The sequence below is a fragment of the Tachypleus tridentatus genome, chromosome 7, assembly GCF_004210375.1.
Source record: "Tachypleus tridentatus isolate NWPU-2018 chromosome 7, ASM421037v1, whole genome shotgun sequence".
NCBI classification, from domain to species: domain Eukaryota; kingdom Metazoa; phylum Arthropoda; class Merostomata; order Xiphosura; family Limulidae; genus Tachypleus; species Tachypleus tridentatus.
Genome location: NC_134831.1, coordinates 116,780,417 through 116,803,424, shown reverse-complemented (window position 1 = coordinate 116,803,424; position 23,008 = coordinate 116,780,417). Strand labels below are relative to the sequence as shown.

The 23,008-nt window shown below is 36.5% G+C and overlaps 1 protein-coding gene across 1 annotated transcript in view; it reads left to right on the top strand.

Moving 5' to 3' along the window:
* Positions 1 to 23,008, top strand: part of LOC143256459 (glutamate receptor-interacting protein 1-like) — a 111,994-nt gene that overhangs the window by 74,622 nt on the left and 14,364 nt on the right. The window contains 7 exon segments of the mRNA XM_076513723.1: positions 6,780 to 6,860; positions 7,493 to 7,564; positions 13,032 to 13,095; positions 13,985 to 14,130; positions 15,755 to 15,914; positions 17,366 to 17,511; positions 18,819 to 18,963. Of these exon segments, the coding sequence (XP_076369838.1) occupies positions 6,780 to 6,860; positions 7,493 to 7,564; positions 13,032 to 13,095; positions 13,985 to 14,130; positions 15,755 to 15,914; positions 17,366 to 17,511; positions 18,819 to 18,963 (814 nt within the window).

Genomic DNA, 23,008 nt, shown 5'->3' with positions numbered 1-23,008 from the left:
AGTTCTATTAGTGGTGATTATTACGAACTGAAACCTGAAGACATAGTGGCGACATCTCGTGAGTAACACATGCATCTAGACTATATCTTGTTAGTAACTGTTCCACATTTTACGAATATTTTCAAGGATATTTATAATGTGTTTCGATTTTGTTGTGACGTTTCTTAATTACAACAAATCCTCAATTTCTGAATTACCACGCCAAATATCAATGAATCACTGATTGTCACGTGCTCTGCACGTGTATCGGAGAGGATAAACCATGTAGAAAGTACGAGTTCACACAGTCCCAGTTCTCAAGAACTGGAAGTGGTCCAGCTAACGTTTCGAGCTACATTCAAGCAAGTATTATATTGTATGTAGATTAGAGCGTGTGTAAAATGGTATCATATTCCTATCAACCATGTTAGCTAGAGCTTCTATAAAATGGTATTATATTCCTATCAACCATTTAGATTTATAGCTTGTATAAAAACAATATTATTCTCCTATCAACCATCTAGATTAGAGCTTGTTTCCATGTTATATACGCATATATAAAGTGTTCTATTGTAGGAACGAACTATTTACTACTATTAAACTTCACGTCTATACATTTTTTTTGCGCCTCTTGTATTTCTCTCCAATAACATAATTCTACTCTACATTTTATTAAATCCAGTTTGTTTGTTTTTCACGTTTAAAGTATGGAACAAAGAAAGGTCTCCAGGTGGCAACTACTCGTTTGTACAGTAGTGTTGTGGGTAATGCTGTGGTCAGACACTGTATTATTACGATTATGAACCAAGACAGGTGATTGGTTGATCGAAATATTCTGGAAATTCATTGACACACATTGTTACTCATGGTTTTCGCTCCTGATCTGATGAACGAAATTCCTTAGTATTTATCAGCACGAAATATCAAAATTCAATCTATATTACTTCATGAGAGCACCATTAAACAAAATATCACAAATACAAAAGAAATTTTTCGTACTGTTTGTAACATCTTTAACAGAATATCACGTTTTAACGGCAATATGCTATTGATAAAGTACTGATGGAAGAAATACGTTTAATTAGGCTTAATGTTAGGCTTAATTCGGTTTGTAGAATGCAAAAAAGAAAAACAATTGTGACAAACAGCAAGGAAAGTCTGTATCCAAATAGAGAAATAAATGTTGGTAAAAATATAAGAAGAACAAGAAAAAGAGAACTATAAATTCGGATAGAAAAGTTTTGAAAAAAAATGAATTAAAAAGAACTCCACAACACGGTTATTTACTCGTGGTCTGTCATATTAGGCTTAATTCTAACAAAATGTTAAGAGGAATTGTCAATACCATGCAGAGGACACTAAAGGGGTTCATTGACAAATGTATCTTTGGTTCACACATGGTTGAAAGACCATAAGAAGCAAACAAACTTTATATGTATTCAGCTGGTTTTATAAACAGTTTTAATATTTAAAACTAAACGGCGGGCCCGGCATAGCCAAGCGTGTTAAGGCGTGCGACTCGTAATCTGAGGGTCGCGGGTTCGCATCCCGGTCGCGCCAAACATGCTCGCCCTTTCAGCCGTGGGGGGCGTTATAATGTGACGGTCAATCCCACTATTCATTGGTAAAAGAGTAGCCCAAGAGTTGGCGGTGGGTGGTGATGACTAGCTGCCTTCTCTCTAGTCTTACACTGCTAAATAGCCCTCGTGTAGGTTTGTGCGAAACTGAAAAACAAACCAAACAAGAAAAAGTGGTCAAACACTACTGAAACATAACATCTGATTCCACACCTTGCTTACTGCAAGTTATTAAATATGACACACAGGTGCTTGTAGTTGTCTGAAGTAATAATACAATTGTGATATAATTTTATTTGTTAATAAACACTAATGCGCCGTTTAGTTAGTTTGTTTGTTTGTTTTGGAATTTCGCACAAAGCTACTCGAGGGCTATCTGTGCTAGCCGTTCCTAATTTAGCAGTGTAAGACTAGAGGGAAGGCAGCTAGTCATCACCACCCAACGAATAGTGGAATTGACCGTCACATTGTAACGTCCACACGGCTGAAAGGACGAGCATCTTTGGTGTGACGGGGATTCGAACCCGTGACCCTCAGATTACGAGTTGAGTGCCTTAACCACCTAGCCATGCTGGGCCTCACTTTTTGTGACTGAGAAAAGAGAGCACTTTGGGACATAATAGCAGGAATGAAGGGGTCTGAGCCCCCACCGTGCACATCACTGGTTGTAGAAATGAAGGGATCTGAGCCCACACTGTGCACATCACTGGTTGTTTCTGGTGAAACTGCTCGTTCAATGCAACTTAGCCATGAAAAGTTTCAACTACAAGTTTATTGTGAACCTGAGGGCTTAAAGTTTGAGTCCCGTTGGTACAAAAACTTCGCTACAAACTTTGGGGAGTACAATAGTAAAGTGACAGATAGATCACATTATTTGTTCAAAACAGAGTAGTCCAAGAGTTGGTGGTGGATGTTACTGAATAGTTTCCTTTCTTCTGTTCTGTTACCTCAAAATTAGGAATAGCTACGCGCAGGTAGTTCTTGTTATAGTGTTCTTGTGAAAATTCTTTAATTCTGGATTACAAGTATGAGAATACAAAACGCTGTTTCATAACCACTCACTGGTGTTGTAACCTTAAAGTGTTCCTTTTTCCATGTGTTATTTTTTCTTTTCTTCTTGTACTTGTATTCATGATAAATGAAGAAAAATGCATATGTTTGTTCAACACGATACGAATAACAAAGATAGCTGGAGTTAGAATTAATAGTTTTAACTGTTTGCCCATCTGATGTTCACTTAGTACAAGTCCTCCACGGATCGTCTCACATAGAAAATGATAAAGGCATAGAACCTCTTAACGTATCTATTTTCCCACTCACGATACAAGATATTATAAACACGTGTTTCTCATTACTCCTAAGGAATCACTACAAACACTCTAACTTTCGGTTGCCATTTAACTTTGACCTTTGGTCAGAGGTCATAAGAAAATGCAACACGTTTAAACTCGCTCAACTATAGAATGTTAGAATGCACGTGGCGCAATCTTAAATGGGAAACAGATGATACGGGCTGTTGCTAGTCGCATATATTGTTGTCATGTGTTTATGTCAAATGTCATACACGAAGCTAGTAAAACCAATTAAACGGTTGATTTGGTGTCGTTTCTGAATGTTTTTGTCGCTAGTTCCTAATCTGTTTGTGTTTTGGTATTCGACAAAATGTATGGGTTTCGACCCTTTCCAAGTCGTGGTTTGTTAGGCAATGTAATAGAAGTATTCAGAAATCTTTAAAAGTGCAATAATCAATTCGGTCGTCATCTTGGCAGTGACTGGGCTACAGATCTTCCATCTAACATTCCACCTCATGGCACAGGGGATTTATACTGCTAGAAACTGGGTTTAGATAACCGTGATGGACTAAGTATAAGCACAGATAGCTCATTGTGTAGTTTTGTGCTAAAAACCAATAACAACAACATTCGTGATGACGAGAAACCTACTTGAAGTAAAATGCGTCTCACGACGGCTGGTATGGGTATTATCACTTTTACTAATAAAGCAGAAAACAACGTTTCGACCTTCTTAGGTCAACTTGAGGTTAACAAAGATTAACAACAATGTCATTGTGGGTTTTCTGTAGCTAGGTAACAGTGGTTACTCTTCGCAATTTAAATCAATACAGAACAATTTATTAGCAGACTTTAGTTCTTGATGTATATAGGTGGCACGAGGTTTATCTATACCTGAAAGTTGTTTAAAATTATTACATTTTAAACATTTTACTGGTCCCTCGATGGGTTAGTGGTGAGCTTACCCCGACTTACAATGCAGGTGGAACTCGGGTGTCAATTCCCCGCGGTGGACAGAAGCACATGGCTCAATGTGGTTTTGCTCTAACACCAGCAAATATAATGTTTTGCCATATGTAATACAATAGTAAATAGATCGAAACGTTTCTGGGAAAATATAAATAATATGTTAATAAAGTGTAAAGAAATGTAAGTGTCCGACAAAATAAAACCAAATTAAAAATTATTTTATGTAATAAGAAACAGATAAATATACAGAAGTTCTTTACATAAGTTAATACGATGATACAGATAAATATACAGAAGTTCTCTACATAAGTTAATACGATGATATCTTCCAATAATGACAGGGTTTTATTTGATTTTCAAAGAGGAACCGGTTTATTAGAATATAAAGAAGGGCGCAATTTCATTAATATTAAAAAGAGAACGTTACTAATATTAATATTATTCCTACACTAAGACAGAACATGCTCTTCACAATCTAAATCAGAACGAAGATTCCGTACTATAAAAAAAACAGTTTCACACTCTAAGATATAATACACTTTATACACTGAATAACATAACAGTTTTTAGATTATAATTTAGAATACACTTTGCACACTATATAACATAACAGTTTCAGACTCTAAGATAGAATACACTTTATACACTATATAACATAACAGTTTCTAGACTATAATATAGAATACATTTTACACACTATATAACATAACATTTTCAGACTGTAAGATAGAATACACTACACAGTATATAACAAAATTTCAGACTATAATATAGACTACACTATATAAACTATATATTTTTTCATTCATCTCTCCATGAACAAATCTTCATATCAGATTTGGTGAAGATCCTTCAACAGGGAGACAAGTAGAGGTAAGCTGCAAAACTGAACATTTGTATGTACCTTCATATAGACTTACTGAACCTCCATACCAACTTTGGTGAAGATCCTTCAACAGGGAGACAAGTAGAGGTAAACTGCAAAACTGAACATTTGTATGTACCTTTATGTACACCTACTGAACCTCCATACCAACTTTGGTGAAGATCCTTCAACAGGGAGACAAGTAGAGGTAAGAAGTGCAAGAAAAAGTAAGCTGCAAAACTGAACATTTGTATGTACCTTCATATAGACCTACTTGAACCTCCATACCAACTTTGGTGAAGATCCTTCAACAGGGAGACAAGTAGAGGTAAGAAGTGCAAGAAAAAGTAAGCTGCAAAACTGAACATTTGTATGTACCTTCATATAGACCTACTTGAACCTCCATACCAACTTTGGTGAAGATCCTTCAACAGGGAGACAAGTAGAGGTAAGAAGTGCAAGAAAAAGTAAGCTGCAAAACTGAACATTTGTATGTACCTTCATATAGACCTACTGAACCTCCATACCAACTTTGGTGAAGATCCTTCAACAGGGAGACAAGTAGAGGTAAACTGCAAAACTGAACATTTGTATGTACCTTCATGTACACCTACTGAGCCTCCATACCAACTTTGGTGAAGATCCTTCAACAGGGAGACAAATAGAGGTAAGAAGTGCAAGAAAAAGAGAGGTGCAAAACTGAACATTTGTATGTACCTTCATATGGACCTACTGATCCTCCATACCAACTTTGGTGAAGATCCTTCAACAGGGAGAGAAGTAGAGTTAAGACGTGCGAGAAAAAGTAAGCTGCAAAACTGAACATTTGTATGTTCCTTCATATAAACCTACTGAACCTCCATACCAACTTTGGTGAAGATCCTTCAACAGGGAGAGAAGTAGAGGTAAGACGTGCAAGAAAAAGTAAGCTGCAAAACTGAACATTTGTATTTACCTTCATGTAGACCTACTGAACCTCCATACCAACTTTGGTGAAGATCCTTCAACAGGGAGACAAGTAGAGGTAAGAAGTGCAAGAAAAAGTAAGCTGCAAAACTGTACATTTGTATGTACCTTCATATTGACCTACTGATCCTCCATACCAACTTTTGTGAAGATCCTTCAACAGGGAGAGAAGTAGAGGTAAGACGTGCAAGAAAAAGTAAGCTGCAAAACTGAACATTTGTATGTACCATCATATAGACTTACTGAACCTCCATACCAACTTTGGTGAAGATCCTTCAACAGGGAGACAAGTAGAGGTAAACTGCAAAACTGAACATTTGTATGTACCTTCATGTAGACCTACTGAACCTCCATACCAACTTTGGTGAAGATCCTTCAACAGGGAGAGAAGTAGAGGTAAGAAGTGCAATAAAAAGTAAGCTGCAAAACTGAACATTTGTATGTACCTTCATATAGACCTTCTGAACCTCCATACTAACTTTGGTGAAGATCCTTCAACAGGGAGACAAGTAGAGGTAAGAAGTGCAAGAAAAAGTAAGCTGCAAAACTGAACATTTGTATGTACCTTCATATTGACCTACTGATCCTCCATATCAACTTTGGTGAAAATCCTATGACATACTGCAAAGTAATCACATAGTACTATTATATTTATATAGGTTAGTAGTTACATGAACATACAACACATAGTACTATTATATTTATATAGATAAGTAGTTACGTGGACATACAACTTTGGTTCTTAGTGAACTACACAAACTTTGTTTTGTCTTCATCTGTTTGTTGTTATTAATATTATCATAATAAAGAATTAGCTTAACATTGGAAACTCATGGGGACATTGTATAAGTTTGTGGTTTGGTTTGTTTTGTTTTGAATTTCGCGCAAAGCTACACGAGGGCTATTTGCGATAAACGTTCTAACTTTAGCACTGTAAGACTAATGGGAAGGCAGCTAGTCATCACCGCCAGCTATTTGGCTGAAAGAGTGAGCATGTTTGGTACAACGGGGATTTGAACCCGCGGTCTTCAGATCACGAGTCGAGCGCCCTAATTACCTGGCCATGCAGGGCCTCCGTTTAGTCTAAGAAACAAATATTTTGTTTAGAATTATATTGTTCATATCTTCCAGGTGAAAATGACCCTAACACTGAACGTCAATATACGTCACAAGATATGATGGAGTCAGATAAACCATTATACTTTACTGGTGGTGAGTATTCGATTTATCACAAAACAGCTTTTTTATCATTATGATCAAAATCAGTGTTAGAAAACTGATGAGATAATATTAGCAAATGAAAATGATGTAATCGGTTTTAGATATAATTGTTAGATCAGTCTGTGTAATTTTTGGTAATTGTATTTCCAGACAACACATAACGTATTCCTTCACAATGTTCAACATTATTTGAAAACATATTTTTTTCGTACTTTCATGATTTGGGTGTGTAAGAGGAAGAAGCAATTTTAATTTATATGAAACTCAGTTACATAATAGTATATTACAAACCTGAAATTTCAATGTTGTCGTGATATATAAAATTATAATTGTACTTCATAAAAATAAAGTCATTTCATGAAAGATTGGTTTTTATCCACCATCTACGTCTGTTAAATATTAGATGTAAATTTTTATTAGGTTATGTCTCGCTTACAGGTTTGCTTAGTATTAAATATTTCTTTATTTCATAATTTTCTAGTGGAACACAAGGCACCTCTTTTACGGTTCTCTTAAGATAGAATATGTGGCTTCCTTTATGAACAACCGAAATAATTTTAAATCAGAGTAGAGTGGCCAAATTAAAATGACGCCATTAACCTAAACCTTTTGAATGATTCCAGAAAAGAAACGTGGTATTTCAAAAGTGGAGTTGGTAAAGAAAGAAGACGCAACGCTAGGACTAACCATCACTGGTAAGTAATACATATGATAACTAGTTAGAACGCTAGGACTAACCATCACTGGTAAGTAATACATATGATAACTAGTTAGAACGCTAGGACTAACTATCACTGGTAAGTAATACATACGATAACTAGATAGAACGCTGGGACTAACTATCACTGGTAAGTAATACATAAGATAATTAGGTAGAACGCTAGGACTAACTATCACTGGTAAGTAATACATACGATAACTAAGTAGAACGCTAGAACTAACCATCACTGGTAAGTAATACATATGATAACTAGTTAGAACGCTAGGACTAACTATCACTTATAAGTAATACATACAATAACTAGGTAGAACGCTAGGACTAATCGTCATTGGTAATTTATACACATGTGAAATAGTAAAAAAAATAAAACAGTTGAAACTTTTCCTGCATGTGTTAAACAGGTTACCAAAACAAAAGTGGTTAGAATTATGGACATTATTTATGCATTTGATTTGCTATCTGTTTTATAATTATTTTCACATGATGAATTGTTTTGATTGAATTAATATTACGTTTTATAAACAGTACACATATCATTTATACACTATATAAATATAGCTTTTTGGCCTTTTCACCAAACAAAATTAAGCATTAGTTAAATAAAACACGTTATATACACGCAAATGCTTAAATTATATAATAATAATTACTATTAACTAAATGCCATCTCAGAAGTAAACAACTATGTTTATATTCATATTTGAATCGTTCAATATTAATACATTCTACTTTTGGTTAGGATTTCTTTTTGGAAACAAAGTTTGATGTATTATCATAAGATTCATTGTATCGTTAAATATTGTGATCTGACCTATAATGATTCTACTCAAGAATCACTTAAGTTTTCAATTCAGAAATCCAACTTGTGTTGAACCTTAACTTAGAAGACGAAATTTTAACCTTTCGTTGTATCCCTGGGGACGCAGAATATCCGAGAGATGACAATTTCTCTGCGACAAGGAGAGTTATCGAGAGAGTATTGATGGACATCTAACCTCTGAGCAAAGTGTACACAGTTGTTCAGTTTATGCGACAAACAACACATTTCATATACTTGTCTGTCCTAATTATTATATCGCATACTCTTGTTAATACCAGCTATTAATTTAGTTACATTAAGTAATTAGATCCGATCTATATAGGTATCTCGTACTTATCAATGATTAATGAAAATTCTATATATCCAAACTATTCAATTACGTATATTTTGCTTTTTGAAGAACTATATAAAATAATCCCACTTGGATAAAACAAACACTTTTAGTAGTATGTTATTCAGACTGGTTTAAATCCTTGTTTTTGTGAAGTTTAAATAATCCCGTTTCCAACCGAATTAATGTTTTTTCCGGGACTCGAAACGCTAACACCTGAAGTCACATCACCTCAGAGCTGTGGAAAATAATATGGTTGAGAAATAAAACAAAATCATTGGCTTAATTCGTTTAATTACAATGCAAGCACGGTAAACAAAACTGGTAAACTATTACTCAACACAAATATTACTTCTGTTAAACGGCTATCTGCGCTCATTTAAAGCAAGTTAAAAAAATAAAATTATCACACATTTTCATTTACTCTATATCTGATGTTTAAGGAAATGCTGTCGTTTAGCAGATTAACTTAAGTTATTTTTAGATAGAATAGGTAATTTGTCTCACTGTTATCCAGGAACTATCGTTTAGTCCCCATGAAACAGGATCCTTGTTGACCAAGAATCGGAAGGTGTTATTTCGTGTATTACAATTGGATAAACACTATACATAGTTTAACATATCACGTCAACTCTTTGTAGCAATTATGCCCTTGTGGATACGTTTGTATTTATTTTTTATCTTACTAAACATCTTAGGGTTTACAGATAGACTGCTGGCGAAAATCTTAAGGCCAATGAACATATAGAAAAAATACGCATTTTACGTTCTTAGACTCAACTACTGATTTGAGTAGAGCTAGGAAAGATAAAAGGAAGAAAAGGAAAAAAAAACAAACTTTGTTAGCATTTAATAGGGAAAATGTGAACACTATGAAATTAGCCTAAGTACTAGCTGGTCAAAAGTTTACGACCATACCAAAAAGAAATCCTAAACATGGCAGGAAATGCCTAACAAGAGGTCTCAGTAGTGAGTTGCACGGCTGTCATTGCGAATAACTGCAAATATTCGCTTTGTCATGGTCGATATAAGCGTTTGCAGAAGGCTGACTGGAATGTTATTCCAAGTGGTGAAGATGGCTTCACGAAGATCATGCACTGTTTGGAATTGACGTCCATTTCTATATACCTCCCTCACCATCCACCCACAAACATTTTAAATTAGCCTCAGTTCGGGCAAACACGCTAGATGGTCCAAAATAATCACGTTATTCGCCATGAAAAAGTCCTTTGTCCTGCGGGAATTGTGGATTGCAGCATTGTCCTGCTGAAAGATCCAGTCATTTCCACACAAGCGAGGGCCTTTAGTTAGTAAACATGCTCTCTCCAACATGCCAATATAGCCAGCTGCTGATTGACGCCCCTGTATAACCTGATGCTCCATTGTTCTATGGAAGGAGAAAGCACCCCAGATCATGATGGAACCTCCTCTACTGTGTCGTGTAGAAAATGTCTCCGGTGGGATATCCATATCGTGGCAGTAACCGTGGAAGCCATTTGGACCATCCAGATTAAATTTTTTCTCATCATAGAATAAAACCTTCGTCCACTTTTCTACGTCCCATGTTTGGCGCTTCTCAGCAAAGTTTAACGGAGCTGTTTGGTGGTGTGGACGGAGGCTTGGCTTTTGAAAACGTTTACGGTTTTTAAAACCTTTCTTTCGTAGATGCCGTCTTATTGTTCTTGAGCTGCATTCTGCGTCCGTAAGGGCCTTAATCTGGTTCGACGATCGGCTGGTGTCTTGCTTTTGCAGCTCGACAATTCTGCCACGTTCAAACTCTGTCAACGTTTTAGCCTTTTCCATGTTTTTACCCAATGTAACACAGAAGATGTCAGTGGAAGATGTTGATAACGCTAATGCTTGAACACAAATGACTAAATTTTGTTACGTATTTACCGATTAATGCTTCGTTTCAGTATGGTCTTAAACTTTTGACCTGCTAGTATTTAGGCTAATTTCATAGTGTTCACATTTTCCCTATTTATTGCTAAAAAGTTTTTTATTTTTATTTTTCCCTTTTCTTATTTTCATCGTTTGAAGCTGTACTCAAATAAGTGGTTGAGTCTAACAACGCAAAATGCGTATTTTTTCTTTATGTTCATTGGCCTTAACATTTTGGCCAGCAGTGTATGTGAGTTTGCGAGTTTTCAAAATTATCTATCTAAACCAAAAAGGTGTAGTAAGGTAGCGAGCCCGGCATGGCCAAGCGTGTTAAGGCGTTTGACTCGTAATCTAAGGGTAGCGGGTACGCATCCCCGTTGCGTCAAACATGCTCGCCCTTTCAGCCGTGGGGGCGTTATAATGTGACGGTCAATCCCACTATTCGTTGGTAAAAGAGTAGCCCAAGAGTTGACGGTAGGTGGTAATGACTAGTTGCCTTCCCTCTAGTCTTACACTGCTAAATTAGGGACGGCTAGCACAGATAGCCCTGGAGTAGCTTTGTGCGAAATTCAAAATAAATACATACATGTAGCAAGTTAGCTTTATCTTATCACTTCGGGTTAGTATAACAAGTATGAAACGATTAGATCATTCGTGAAATACATTTAAACAAACATGAAGAAGCTCTTTTATTCTCCCCTTGGCCCGGCAAACATGCTCGCCCTTTCATCCGTGGGGGCGTTATAATTCGACGTTCAATCCCACTATTCGTTGGTAAAAGAGTAGCTCAAAGAGTTGGCGGTGGGTGGTGATGACTAGCTGCCTTCTCTCTAGTCTTACACTACTAAATTAGGGACGGCTAGCACAGATTGCCCTCATGTAGCTTTGTGCGAAATTCTAAAACAAACAAACTCTTCTCCCCCATAAAAGTTAGTTAAAGATAAATAAAGGGGCGACGATAACAATTCACGTGAAATGATATTTTTTGATAATGACGTCATGCAGCACCCCCGCAATAAAACAAGACTGTTTGTAGTACTGACGGTATTTCCTATCTGATAAAATAGAACCGCTTATAGTATTGACAATGCTTCCTATCCAATAAAACAAGACCATTTATAGTACTGACATTGCTTCTTAGCTAATAAAATAGAACCACTTATAGTACTGACAAATGCATTGTATTTGATGAAACCCCTACATGAAATGCAAGATTTCAGTATTTTATAGAAATCTATGTCTAGTAAGGAGTCTAAAAACATAAATCTCTGCTTAATAGTAATCATGTCTGACTGTAGATCTGTAGACGTGACGTTTGCGTCCCGTTACTACAAAAGAAGAGAAAATAATATCGCGCTGCATTTTCGGAATAGTGAGCGCGTTATAAGGATGACAGTCATCTCCCACTGTTCATCCAAACAAGAGTAGCCCATAACTTGGCGATTGGTGCTGTTGATTAGCTGTCTTTCATTTGGTCTATCAGCTCCAAATTAGGGACGGCTAGCGCAGATAACCCTCTAATTATACTCTTATTAGAGGTAGTACTATTTTATTGGGTGTGTGTGTGTTCTATTATAGCAAAGCCACATCGGGCTATCTGTTGAGTCTACCGAGGGGAATCGAACCCCTGATTTTAGCGTTGTAAATCTGTAGACTTACTGCTGTGCTAGCGGGGGACTATTGTTTTATTGGTAGACAGTATACAACTATATCTTTTACACATAAGGTACTTTAAACAACGCTGCTTTCTATAAATGTAGTTCTGGAACAATTCATTTTGTTTCACATTAAGTGCGTCAATCTTTGTGTGATGTCATTTCCGTCATCGGTCATAAACAGAGAGTAATGTCTATGACGCTTTTCGTCAATTGCTTTAATCAAAAATTGCTGTTGAAACTTTATGTTTTAAGCGCACACTTTACTGTCTACGCTATGCTTGTGACTGGCATCGAACTCCGATTTTAGTATATGAATCCACAAGTTTACAGCTTAGCTACTGTAAGTTGCTTGAACAACTTATCGACACATTTGTAATAGCTACATTTGCTGGTATAAACGTACTTGTGAAAAACGTACTTTGGGAGATACCTCTTGTTTCAGTGAATGCCTTCTTTTGTTCAATAATAACATGTGTATGTTTTTACCCCATTAAAAGTAAATATTGTTTGTTTTCCGGAAGGTTTTCATAAGTTGTAATTCTTTTACAAGTCGTATTGACAAAGACTAGCGAACATACGTCTTACTTCTTTATGTATACACATTGCTTTGTTTACAGATGGTATTAACAAGGACTCTCGACCAAATGATACAGTTTTTTCGTATAGGTTTTGGTTTGTTTACAGATGGTATTGACAAGGACTCTCGACCAAAGGATACAAACGTTTCATGTAGGTTTTCGTTTGTTTACAGGAGGTATTGACAAGGACTCTCGACCAAAAATATCGAATCTCAAACCAGGAAGTCCTGCTCACAGGTAAATATACAGAGATTATAATTATTTTTGTTTCTACATTAACCGAGAAATAGTAAAAACCTTTGATGTTCTAAACATTTATAGTGTTACATAAATAGAATGAACCAGCAGTTTTAACAATGATTCTCTGTTACATCTGTACAATTATGAGCCAACGGTTCGTAACTTATCAATGATTATCTGTCACAGTTTACAGTTAGTAGTCAACAATTTGTAACTTGACAATAATTGTCTATCACAGTTTTGCATTTGGTAGCTAATATTTCGTAATATAATAATGACAGTCTGTCAGAGTTTCACAGTTGGTAGCCAACAGTTTGTAACTTAACAATGACAGTCTGTCAGAGTTTCACAATTAGTAGCCAACAGTTCGTAACTTAACAATGACAGTCTGTCAGAGTTTCACAATTAGTAGCCAACAGTTCGTAACTTAACAATGATTGTCTGTTACAGTTTCACAACTGGTAGCCAACAGTTCGTAACTTAACAATGACAGTCTGTCAGAGTTTCAAAATTGGTAGCCAACAGTTCGTAACTTAATCCGTGATGACGAGAAAACCCACTTGTAGCGAAATATATATATATAAACGGCTCGTATGGGTTCGTAACTTAACGAATTGTGTTGTTAGCAAACTCTAGTAAGTAAACAGTAGATAGTAACGAATATCCGTAACAATTGTTTATATATTTAAATACTATGTATTAAAATGTTATATGTTAGCAACATCTAGAAGTTACGTTTACACGAAAGATCGAGATATAACAGTAAAGTTTTCTCCACGTTTTAAACTAAGAGGTATTTATTTGCAGTATTTTGGTATTAGAGATATTTATTTGCAGTATTTTGGTATTAGAGGTATTTATTTGCAGTATTTTGGTATTGTAATAGGATCGACACCTTAGCTGTAGGCGACTATTTAGTTTCTGTGAACGGAATCCGCACAAACAATCTCCGTCATGGTGAAATCGTTAACTTACTGACGCAAGCTGAGGACAAGGTTACGTTGGAAGTTGAATACGAGAACCCACTTTCAAGTAAGTCTTTATGATTGTAGTACATCAACCAAGTTTATTGTCAAACCATATGTGTCTACTAACTAGCTATCTGTACATCTGTTAGTATTTTAATTCACCATTTAATTAAATATATCCATCTATGTATGCTGTTATCATCACTTATCTTCATCTTCTTTTATAGTGAAAAGATTAAAAATCTTCTAGCCTTATTCAGACTCTGCTGTGATTTGTTTCAATGTTGTTTTAACTTTCGAATGTTTTTATTACGTTTTTATTTCTATACAGTTGACCGCCAAATTGTTTGGAGAAACAGGTAGAAACTTGAGTCTTTTGATATTGTAGAATCACAATTCATTGTCAAGGATATATATTTCTTGAGACGTGTGCATGTCAATTAATTGCGTTTTGACGAAAACTGAATCGTTTTCAACATTTATGCGACACTTCATGACGTACCTTTCACAGTCGTGTCTGAAGATGGACACAGTCCACGACTAAAAGGAACGAACAATAACAAAAACATCGATACTCGTGAAATAATTAAAACAAAGTAGTATAACTGAGATTAATTATGGAAATTTCTTCTTCTGATGCCGCGCGTGCACCAGAACTTTCAACCAATTTACTACGACACTGTATAGAGGGAGCTCTCCAAATCTGGATAGGGTTTTTAAAGACGAGAATACAAACTATATAAAGTCTAACTTACGCAGTTCTAGCAGTTAAATCCTTGGTTCGCAACCCTCAAGTTACTCATTTGTTTTTATTATGCCGGTGTAGTTCTCATAGGGTGTCATTTTGAGTAATTTTATGATAATATTGTGGCTGCTACGTTAAGTGTGAAGGTTTAATTAAGAACTTTGTGAAATCACTAATTTTCAATATAAATAAATAACGTTACTGACCATAATTAGTGAATTAATAACAATGTTGAATGTACTTCTGTTTACATTGTTTAGTATGACTCGTATGATGTTAGTCATGAACCCAGGAACAGTTTGTTTAATTAGAATATTGAATGTACTACTGTTTACATTGTTTAGTATGACTCGTATGATATTAGTCATGAACCCAGAAACAGTTTGTTTAATTAAAATATTGAATGTACTTCTGTTTACATTGTTTAGTATGACTCGTATGATGTTAGTCATGAACCCAGAAACAGTTTGTTTAATTAGAATATTGAATGTACTACTGTTTACATTGTTTAGTATGACTTGTATGATATTAGTCTTGAACCCAGAAACAGTTTGTTTAATTAAAATATTAAATGTACTTCTGTTTACATTGTTTAGTATGACTCGTATAATATTAGTCATGAACCCAGAAACTGTTTAATTAGAATATTGAATGTACTTCTGTTTACATTGTTTAGTATGACTCGTATGATGTTAGTCATGAACCCAGAAACAGTTTGTTTAATTAGAATATTGAATGTGCTACTGTTTACATTGTTTAGTATGACTTGTATGATATTAGTCATGAACTCAGAAACAGTTTGTTTAATTAAAATATTGAATGTACTTCTGTTTACATTGTTTAGTATGACTCGTATGATATTAGTCATGAACCTTATTTCTCCGAATGATGACACTGGTTTTAACCGGTGCTTTTTATAAACCAGACTGTTTCTCTTCAGCAGCGGGTGGGTCTGTGTGTGTTCGACCCAAAGTGACCCACGTGAAGCTAAAGAAGGAGAATGGAAGTTTTGGTTTTACCCTGAGAGGCGGTTTTTCCTCAGATAGACTGAAGTCCAGACCACTTACCATCACCCACGTCCAACCAGGGGGACCTGCGTATAGGTTGGTTGCATTATTTACTGAATTTAAAATGGACGTAACGTACAATAGAACGGGTTAGTGCGACCTGTCATAGACTGTAGTTCAGTATGTGCACTAAATAAACATTTGGTTTGTTGTTAAGCACAAAGCAACGCAGTAGGCTACGTTTGCTATGTCCATCTCAGGGATCGAATAACATTATTTACAGTTATAAATCCTCGAACTTACTGTTGAGATGTAGGATGGTCTGCAGTCCTGTATTATTGATCCAACCAGACCTAAGTTATAATTAGCGCTGTAATTCGAAATATTTGCCACCAGGTAAGGTATCTGTGTGTATTTGTGTGTATTTTTCTTATAGCAAAGCCGCATCGGGCTATCTGCTGAGCTGACCGAGGGAATCGAACCCTGATTTTAGCGTTATAAATCCGTAGACTTACCGCTGTATTAGCGGGGGGCGGACGGAGAAATGACATATCGGACCAGTTTGACTGAGATAGGTCACAAAACGGAAGGTAGACAGATATGAACCCCTTCTAGTGATCAGGAGGTTGTGGTGGGAACCAGATCCGTACGTGGGTCCACCTGAGACACTTGTAGAGGTGTCGAGACAAGGTCCACCTGAGACACTTGTAGAGGTGTCGAGACAAAAGGCGTTTGTCAAATTTGATTGAGATCGGTCGAAAAGAGTATGTGTGAAAGTGAACACGCAAGGACACGCAGACAACTGGTGTGTTTTTTGAAAAGTTATTCAGAAAGATAGATAGTTACGTAATTACAAGTATTTGCAGTTAAATCAAATAATACCGAAAGGTGACTGAAGCTTGTCTTCAATAATGTTGTCATCAATTCTTTTAAAGTTTACAGCAAATCATCATGCGTTTGAGGTCATACTGTTTACTGCTAAAATTAATGAATTTTAAAGTGTCTGCTACTTAGATTATAAACACTAAAATGTTTTGTAGAATGTATTTTAAACGTTTTAAAATAATTAATTTTTTTGTTCACCTTACATAAGAAATTATCATACATTAATGCGCTTGAAACGAATAAATTGTTATGACAACACCAGATTTTCTAAACAATCTGTTGAGCATACGTAACTCTAATTTTTATATTTTCCCTCTTGATAAATGTAAGCTTCTTTAAACACTTAACTACTTTAAACACTTTAAATGTTTCTATTACAGTTTGACTTAAAAAAGAAAAGTTGAATCGTGGTATATTTTTCACCGCGTAGTAAAAGACAAAAACACAAACAAAAACAACCATGATACGTGTTAAACTTCACAAGTGGCGTCTAATCAGCGCTTCCGTGGAGTCCACGAATAAATTTAAATTGTTGTAGTTATGATGTCTAAACCTGGTGTCAGTTGTGGTAACTGATAGTGATCGTGATTGGAAACATTCTGTTATGTAGTATTCTTTCTTCTGTGTGATAAAAGTAAACGTTTGTGTGCAATTTGTGACAGGGAAGGAACGATCAAAGCAGGTGATCGCCTATTGGCTGTTGAGAACACTAATTTGGGCAACGCTTCCTTACAAGACACGTTAGTAATTCTGAAAAGACTAGATCAGAAGGCTGTGTTTACATTGGAGTATGATGTATCCATTATGGGTGAGGTTTGTCTTACGTATTGTGGAATAAAGTGTACATATAATAAATATATTTGATAAAGTACTTGATAAATGGAAAATTTTGATTGTAAAATAATATAATTTGGGTTTCCATTATGTTTTGGACATGATTATGTTTTTCATGATGTTTAAAAGTACTGGATGAACGGTTTGTTGTTACTAAGCGCAAAATTACACAGTGAGTTATCTGCCCGCAATGAGTATCGAAACCCGAATTTTAGCGTTATAAACCTTCAGACGTACCGCTGACACACTCGGTGGGGATGAATGTTTGTTTTAGCGTTTTGCGCATAGCTACATGAGGGCTATCTGCGCTAGCCGCCCCTAATTTAGCAGTGTATGACAAGACGAAAGGCAGCTAGTCATCACCGCCCACCGCCAACTTTTAGGCTACTTTTTACCAACGAATAGTTGAATTGACCGTTACATTATAACGCCTCCACGGCTGAAAGCGCGAGCATGTTTGATGCGACTGGGATTCAAACCCACGACCCTCAGATTACGAGTCCAGTGCCTTAACCCCCTGACCATGAATAGAGTCTGTTTATTATAATAAGATTTTGACTTATGGACCTTCTATGCACGACACTGGTTAAAGTTTGTGGATTATACAATGCGACCTGTAATGCTCTGTATAGTACCTGTATCACTATAACTTCCTAACAATACACATTAACGAAAATAATAAATACTGCAGGAAAACAGATTCATTAGGGTAAATTATCTTCTTCTTTACTAGAGTGCGTACTGTCTCCAGAACAAATATGAAAACGAACTGAAGATTACAGTCTATTTGTCTGTTCTAAGTGAAAAACATCAGCTCATGATAGCTTTCGTAAGTAAAATACCGGCTGAAATACTATTATTTTATGGTAGGCCCGGGATGGCCAGGCTGTTAAGGCACTCGACTCCTAATCCGAGTGTCGTGGGTTCGAATCCCCGTCACACCAAACATGCTCGTCCTTTCAGCCGTTGGGGCGTTATAATGTTATGGTCAATCCCACTGTTCGTTGGTAAAAGAGTAGCCCAAGAGTTGATGGTGGGTGGTAATGACTAGCTGCCTTCCCTCTAGTCTTACACTGCTAAATTAGGGACAGCTATCACAGATAACCCTCGTCTGGCTTTGCTCGAAATTCAAACCAATTATTTTATAGTAAAAAGTAAAGGTATTTCATTCGGTGAAGACAGTAATGCATTGTAAATTTAGTTAGCACCAAATGTTTAAAACCTTAAAGTGTCTTATATTTCTTATTCCTTGCTAAAATGCATGTTTTTGTTTCGAAACAGACGTAGTTGGTAATGCTTCCGGCCCTGTTTTGGTAGAAATTGACAAGACTCCAGGTACACAGCTGGGTGTGACACTCACCCAAGTACAGAGGCCACAAAGTGTCATCGTAATTGAATCCATACAACAAGCGAGCGTGGCAGAGAGGTAGGTTGTAGCATCAGAGAAAAAAACGTGTATTTTTAACCTTTCTTTGACATAGCGGAAACTACAAGAAAATGTATTAATTGCTAATGGTGACCAATGAATTCCTTTCTGTTTCTACCTGTTTGATTGTGTATAAAAGAATGTAAGAAACTGCTAAGATAATCTAGAGTCGTGATCTGTAAAATATGTTAAATATGATTTAGTTTAGTCCAGGGGTGTGCAACAGGCGGCCCGCGGGCCACAACCCGGCCCGCCAAGCCATTTAGTGTGGCCCTAGTTGTTGTAATCTAACCATGTGGCCTGATCTGTAATCCAACGCAAATGGAATATTTTTAAAAGCATCGTTCCTACGGGATTCCCAGGCTTCGACTCGACAAACTTCTAAAATTATCTTTGCTAGAGAGGAGCAGGCCGAATTCGATTGGTCGGCCTCCTTAGGGCATGAATAGGTGACGTGCACTAGCACTATTGTCTACGACTCAACGTCATGTCCTGAACCTCGCCTTCGCCCGCTGGCGACAATTTTCCCTAACCTCTGCTGTCCGTCATTCATTATTGGTGAAAATTTTATTACCTTTTACAGTTACTACAAGAGATTGAAGGTAAATTGATTATTATTTAGCATATTGTTGTGACTTTACTGAATTTATTAAAATTTTTGCTTTCAGATGCATCTGATTCTATGTACAGTGTGACCTCGTTATTCGCGGGGGTTACGTTCTTTACCCTCCCGCGAATAGCGAAAAACCGCGAATATTGGACACAGTTTTAAAACGTATATGTATGCGATTATATACTATATGAAATGCTTCCCAAACACTAATGATACTTATACTCATTGATGCAGTAATAATGTAGCAATATTGCATACTGTTATGTATTTCACTAAATTGTACCGTGCGTTACCGGGCTGTGCTTTGCCGTTTGCGTTGTTGGGGAAGCTGAGGCAGTCAGCCAATAGCAGTCCAATCTTGTTTGGTGAAGACGACAATTGATAAAAAACGGCTTGATTGAGTAAATACAACAGAAATCTCCTCGAAAAGCCCTTTCAGTCTCTGTGACCTACAAAAACGCAGTTCGCGCATAACCCGCGAATATGCGGGGCCGCGAATAGGCAAGGTCACACTGTATTTTGCTATTCTCAATTAATTTAAGTACCGGAAGGCTATGATCGGGATGCCAATTTAGAAACATGTTTCTGTCCATAAGAGGTTCCATGTGTAAATAAATTCTATGTTTTTTCTACTTTGCTATTTTCGTGAGAATAATTTTTGTTTTGATTTCAGGGCTAGTAAAATGTCAGCAGTTAAGAAACGAAAAATTGATGATGAGGGAAGGTTATTCAACAGTGAATGGTGCACAAAATATCTTGTTGTTCCACATAATCAAGGTGTTGTCTGCCTCGTCTGTCAAACTACAATTGCAGTCATGAAAGAGTACAATATTAAGCGACATTACGCAACTAAGCACCCTCCCAGTTTGATGAAATTGTTGGTCAGGCACGAAAGGACAAAATTGAACATTTAAAACATCCATTGAAAAGCAACAAGATGTTTTACCACTTTCAAGAAAAATTCAGAACTGGTGACAAAACTGAGTTTTAAGCTTTGTGAATGTATGGCAGAAAAGGAAAAGCCTTTCAGTGATGGAGAATTTATTAAAATTGTTTAACAATATTCACAGAATATGCATGTCAGAGAAAAAAATATTTGGTGGAGCAAACTAGCCTTTCCCGCTTTACTGTCTCACGCAGGACAAAAGATCTTTCAGAGGACATCAAAGAAACTTTGAAAGAGATTGAATTCGTGTGAAGCTTTCAGGCTGGCTTTGGATGAAAGCACTGATATCAATGACACATCCCAACTTGTCATTTTCATCAGAGCTGTTACTGCAGGCTTTGATGTTTTCGAAGAGTTTTAGATATGGCAAGCCTTTCCTCCACAACCACAGGACTGGATATTTGTGAACAAGTGCTTAAGGTTGTAGAAAAGTTTGAACTGAATCCTTATAAATTATGTGGTGTTACAACAGATGGTGCTCCTTCCATGACAGGTAGGACAAATGGATTCACCAAGAAATTTCTAACTGCAATTGGAGCACAAGACGTAGTTGTAAGCCATTGCATTATTCACCAAGTGAGCTTGTGCACCAAAGTTCTGGATTTTGCAGAAGTCATGAAAAATGTCGTCCAATGCGTAAATTATATTCGAACACGAGGATTAAATCATCGACAATTTAAAACTTTTTAGATGAGCTGGACAGTGAGTATTCAGATGTTTTGTACTTCTCTGCTGTACGTTGGCTTAGTAGAGCTGCTACTTTGAAGAGATTCTGGAATCTGCGAGAGGAGATTAAGTTCTTCATGGAGAGCAAACGTCAGAATGTGGACTTCTTGAGCAATGAGAACTGGCTGAATGACTTAGCATTCCTCACAGACATTACACAGCATCTGTCTGATTTAAACTTAAAACTACAAGGGAAAAGTCAACTTGTGAATAAGTTGTTTGAGCATATTTGTGCTTTTGAGAAGAAATTGGAACTTTTCCAGGTTCAGTTGAGAAGAGCCATATTGACCCATTTTACATGTCTTGCAACCAGGAAACTGGAATTTCCTAATCTGGATTGCACCAAATATGGAACCAGTGTACAAAAGCTGCGTGATGAGTTTGCAAACAGATTTCCAGATTTCAGACAAACTGAAATTAGATTGAAATTGTTCGCTCAACCTTTTGATTTGGCAGTGGAAGACAGTCCTGATGATTGCCAAATGGAACTCATTGAACTGCAGGCTGACATGGACACTAAAAGGAAATTCTCTGAAAACAGTTTGCTAGACTTTTACAAACTCTGTGTACGTGAAAAGTTTCCCAATTTGTCCCGTCATGCACAAAGAATTGCCTCCCTTTTTGGTAGCACCTACTGCTGTGAGCAATTTTTCTCCAAAATGAAGCTCATCAAAACCAAATGTAGAAGTCAGCTGACTGATGAACATTTGACCAGTCAGTTAAGAGTGGCAACCACTTCTGTCAAAGCTGATATTGACAAGCTCTGCAAGGACTCTAAATTTCAAGTGTCGCACTAAAATGATCACTCATGCAAAAATATAAAATATTATTGCTTGCATTTTGAGATTTTTTTTTAATTTATTGTGCATGTACACGAATAAGCTTGTTTTTTAAGTGGCCCCGCTTGATTGATGAAGTTGGTTATATGGCCCACCGACGAAAAATGTTGCACACCCCTGGTTTAGTCATTTGGCATATACGCGTTATATCCACCGAAACGTATTAACAAAGGAGAGTGACATTATTTATAAACTGGTTAATTTATACACAAATAACCAATGTTTATTCCTTTCCAGTGAACCATTTACTGAGTAGAAAACTAAATGCATTAATTAACCAGTTAACACGCGGCAAAAATAAATATATTTAAGGTGACATTAACAGATATAATCACTTTGATACGTGACATTTGAGCATACAGCTTTCGGTAAGAGTCGTGTATCGTGTAACTATGTCACGGTGGAATGTTTCATGTGATTTACTGTTGTTGACCTGTACATGTGGATGTATGTTTCATGTGGTTTACTGTTGTTGACCTGTAGATGCGGATGTATGTTTCACGTGGTTTACTGTTGTTGACCTGTAGATGTGGATGTATGTTTCATGTGGTTGTTGGTGACAACCTGTAGATGTGGATGTTTGTTTCATGTGATTTACTGTTGTTGACCTGTACATGTGGATGTATGTTTCACGTGGTTTACTGTTGTTGACCTGTAGATGCGGATGTATGTTTCACGTGGTTTACTGTTGTTGACCTGTAGATGTGGATGTATGTTTCATGTGGTTTATTGTTGTTGAGTGATAGATGTGGATGTATGTTTCATGTGGTTTATTATTGTTGACCTTTAGATGTGGATGTATGTTACGTGGGGTTTGTTGTTGACAACCTGTGGATGTGGATGCATACTTCATGTTGTTTGTTGCTGTTGACCTGTAGATGCATGTTTTATGTTGTTTGTTGTTATTGACCTGCAGATGTG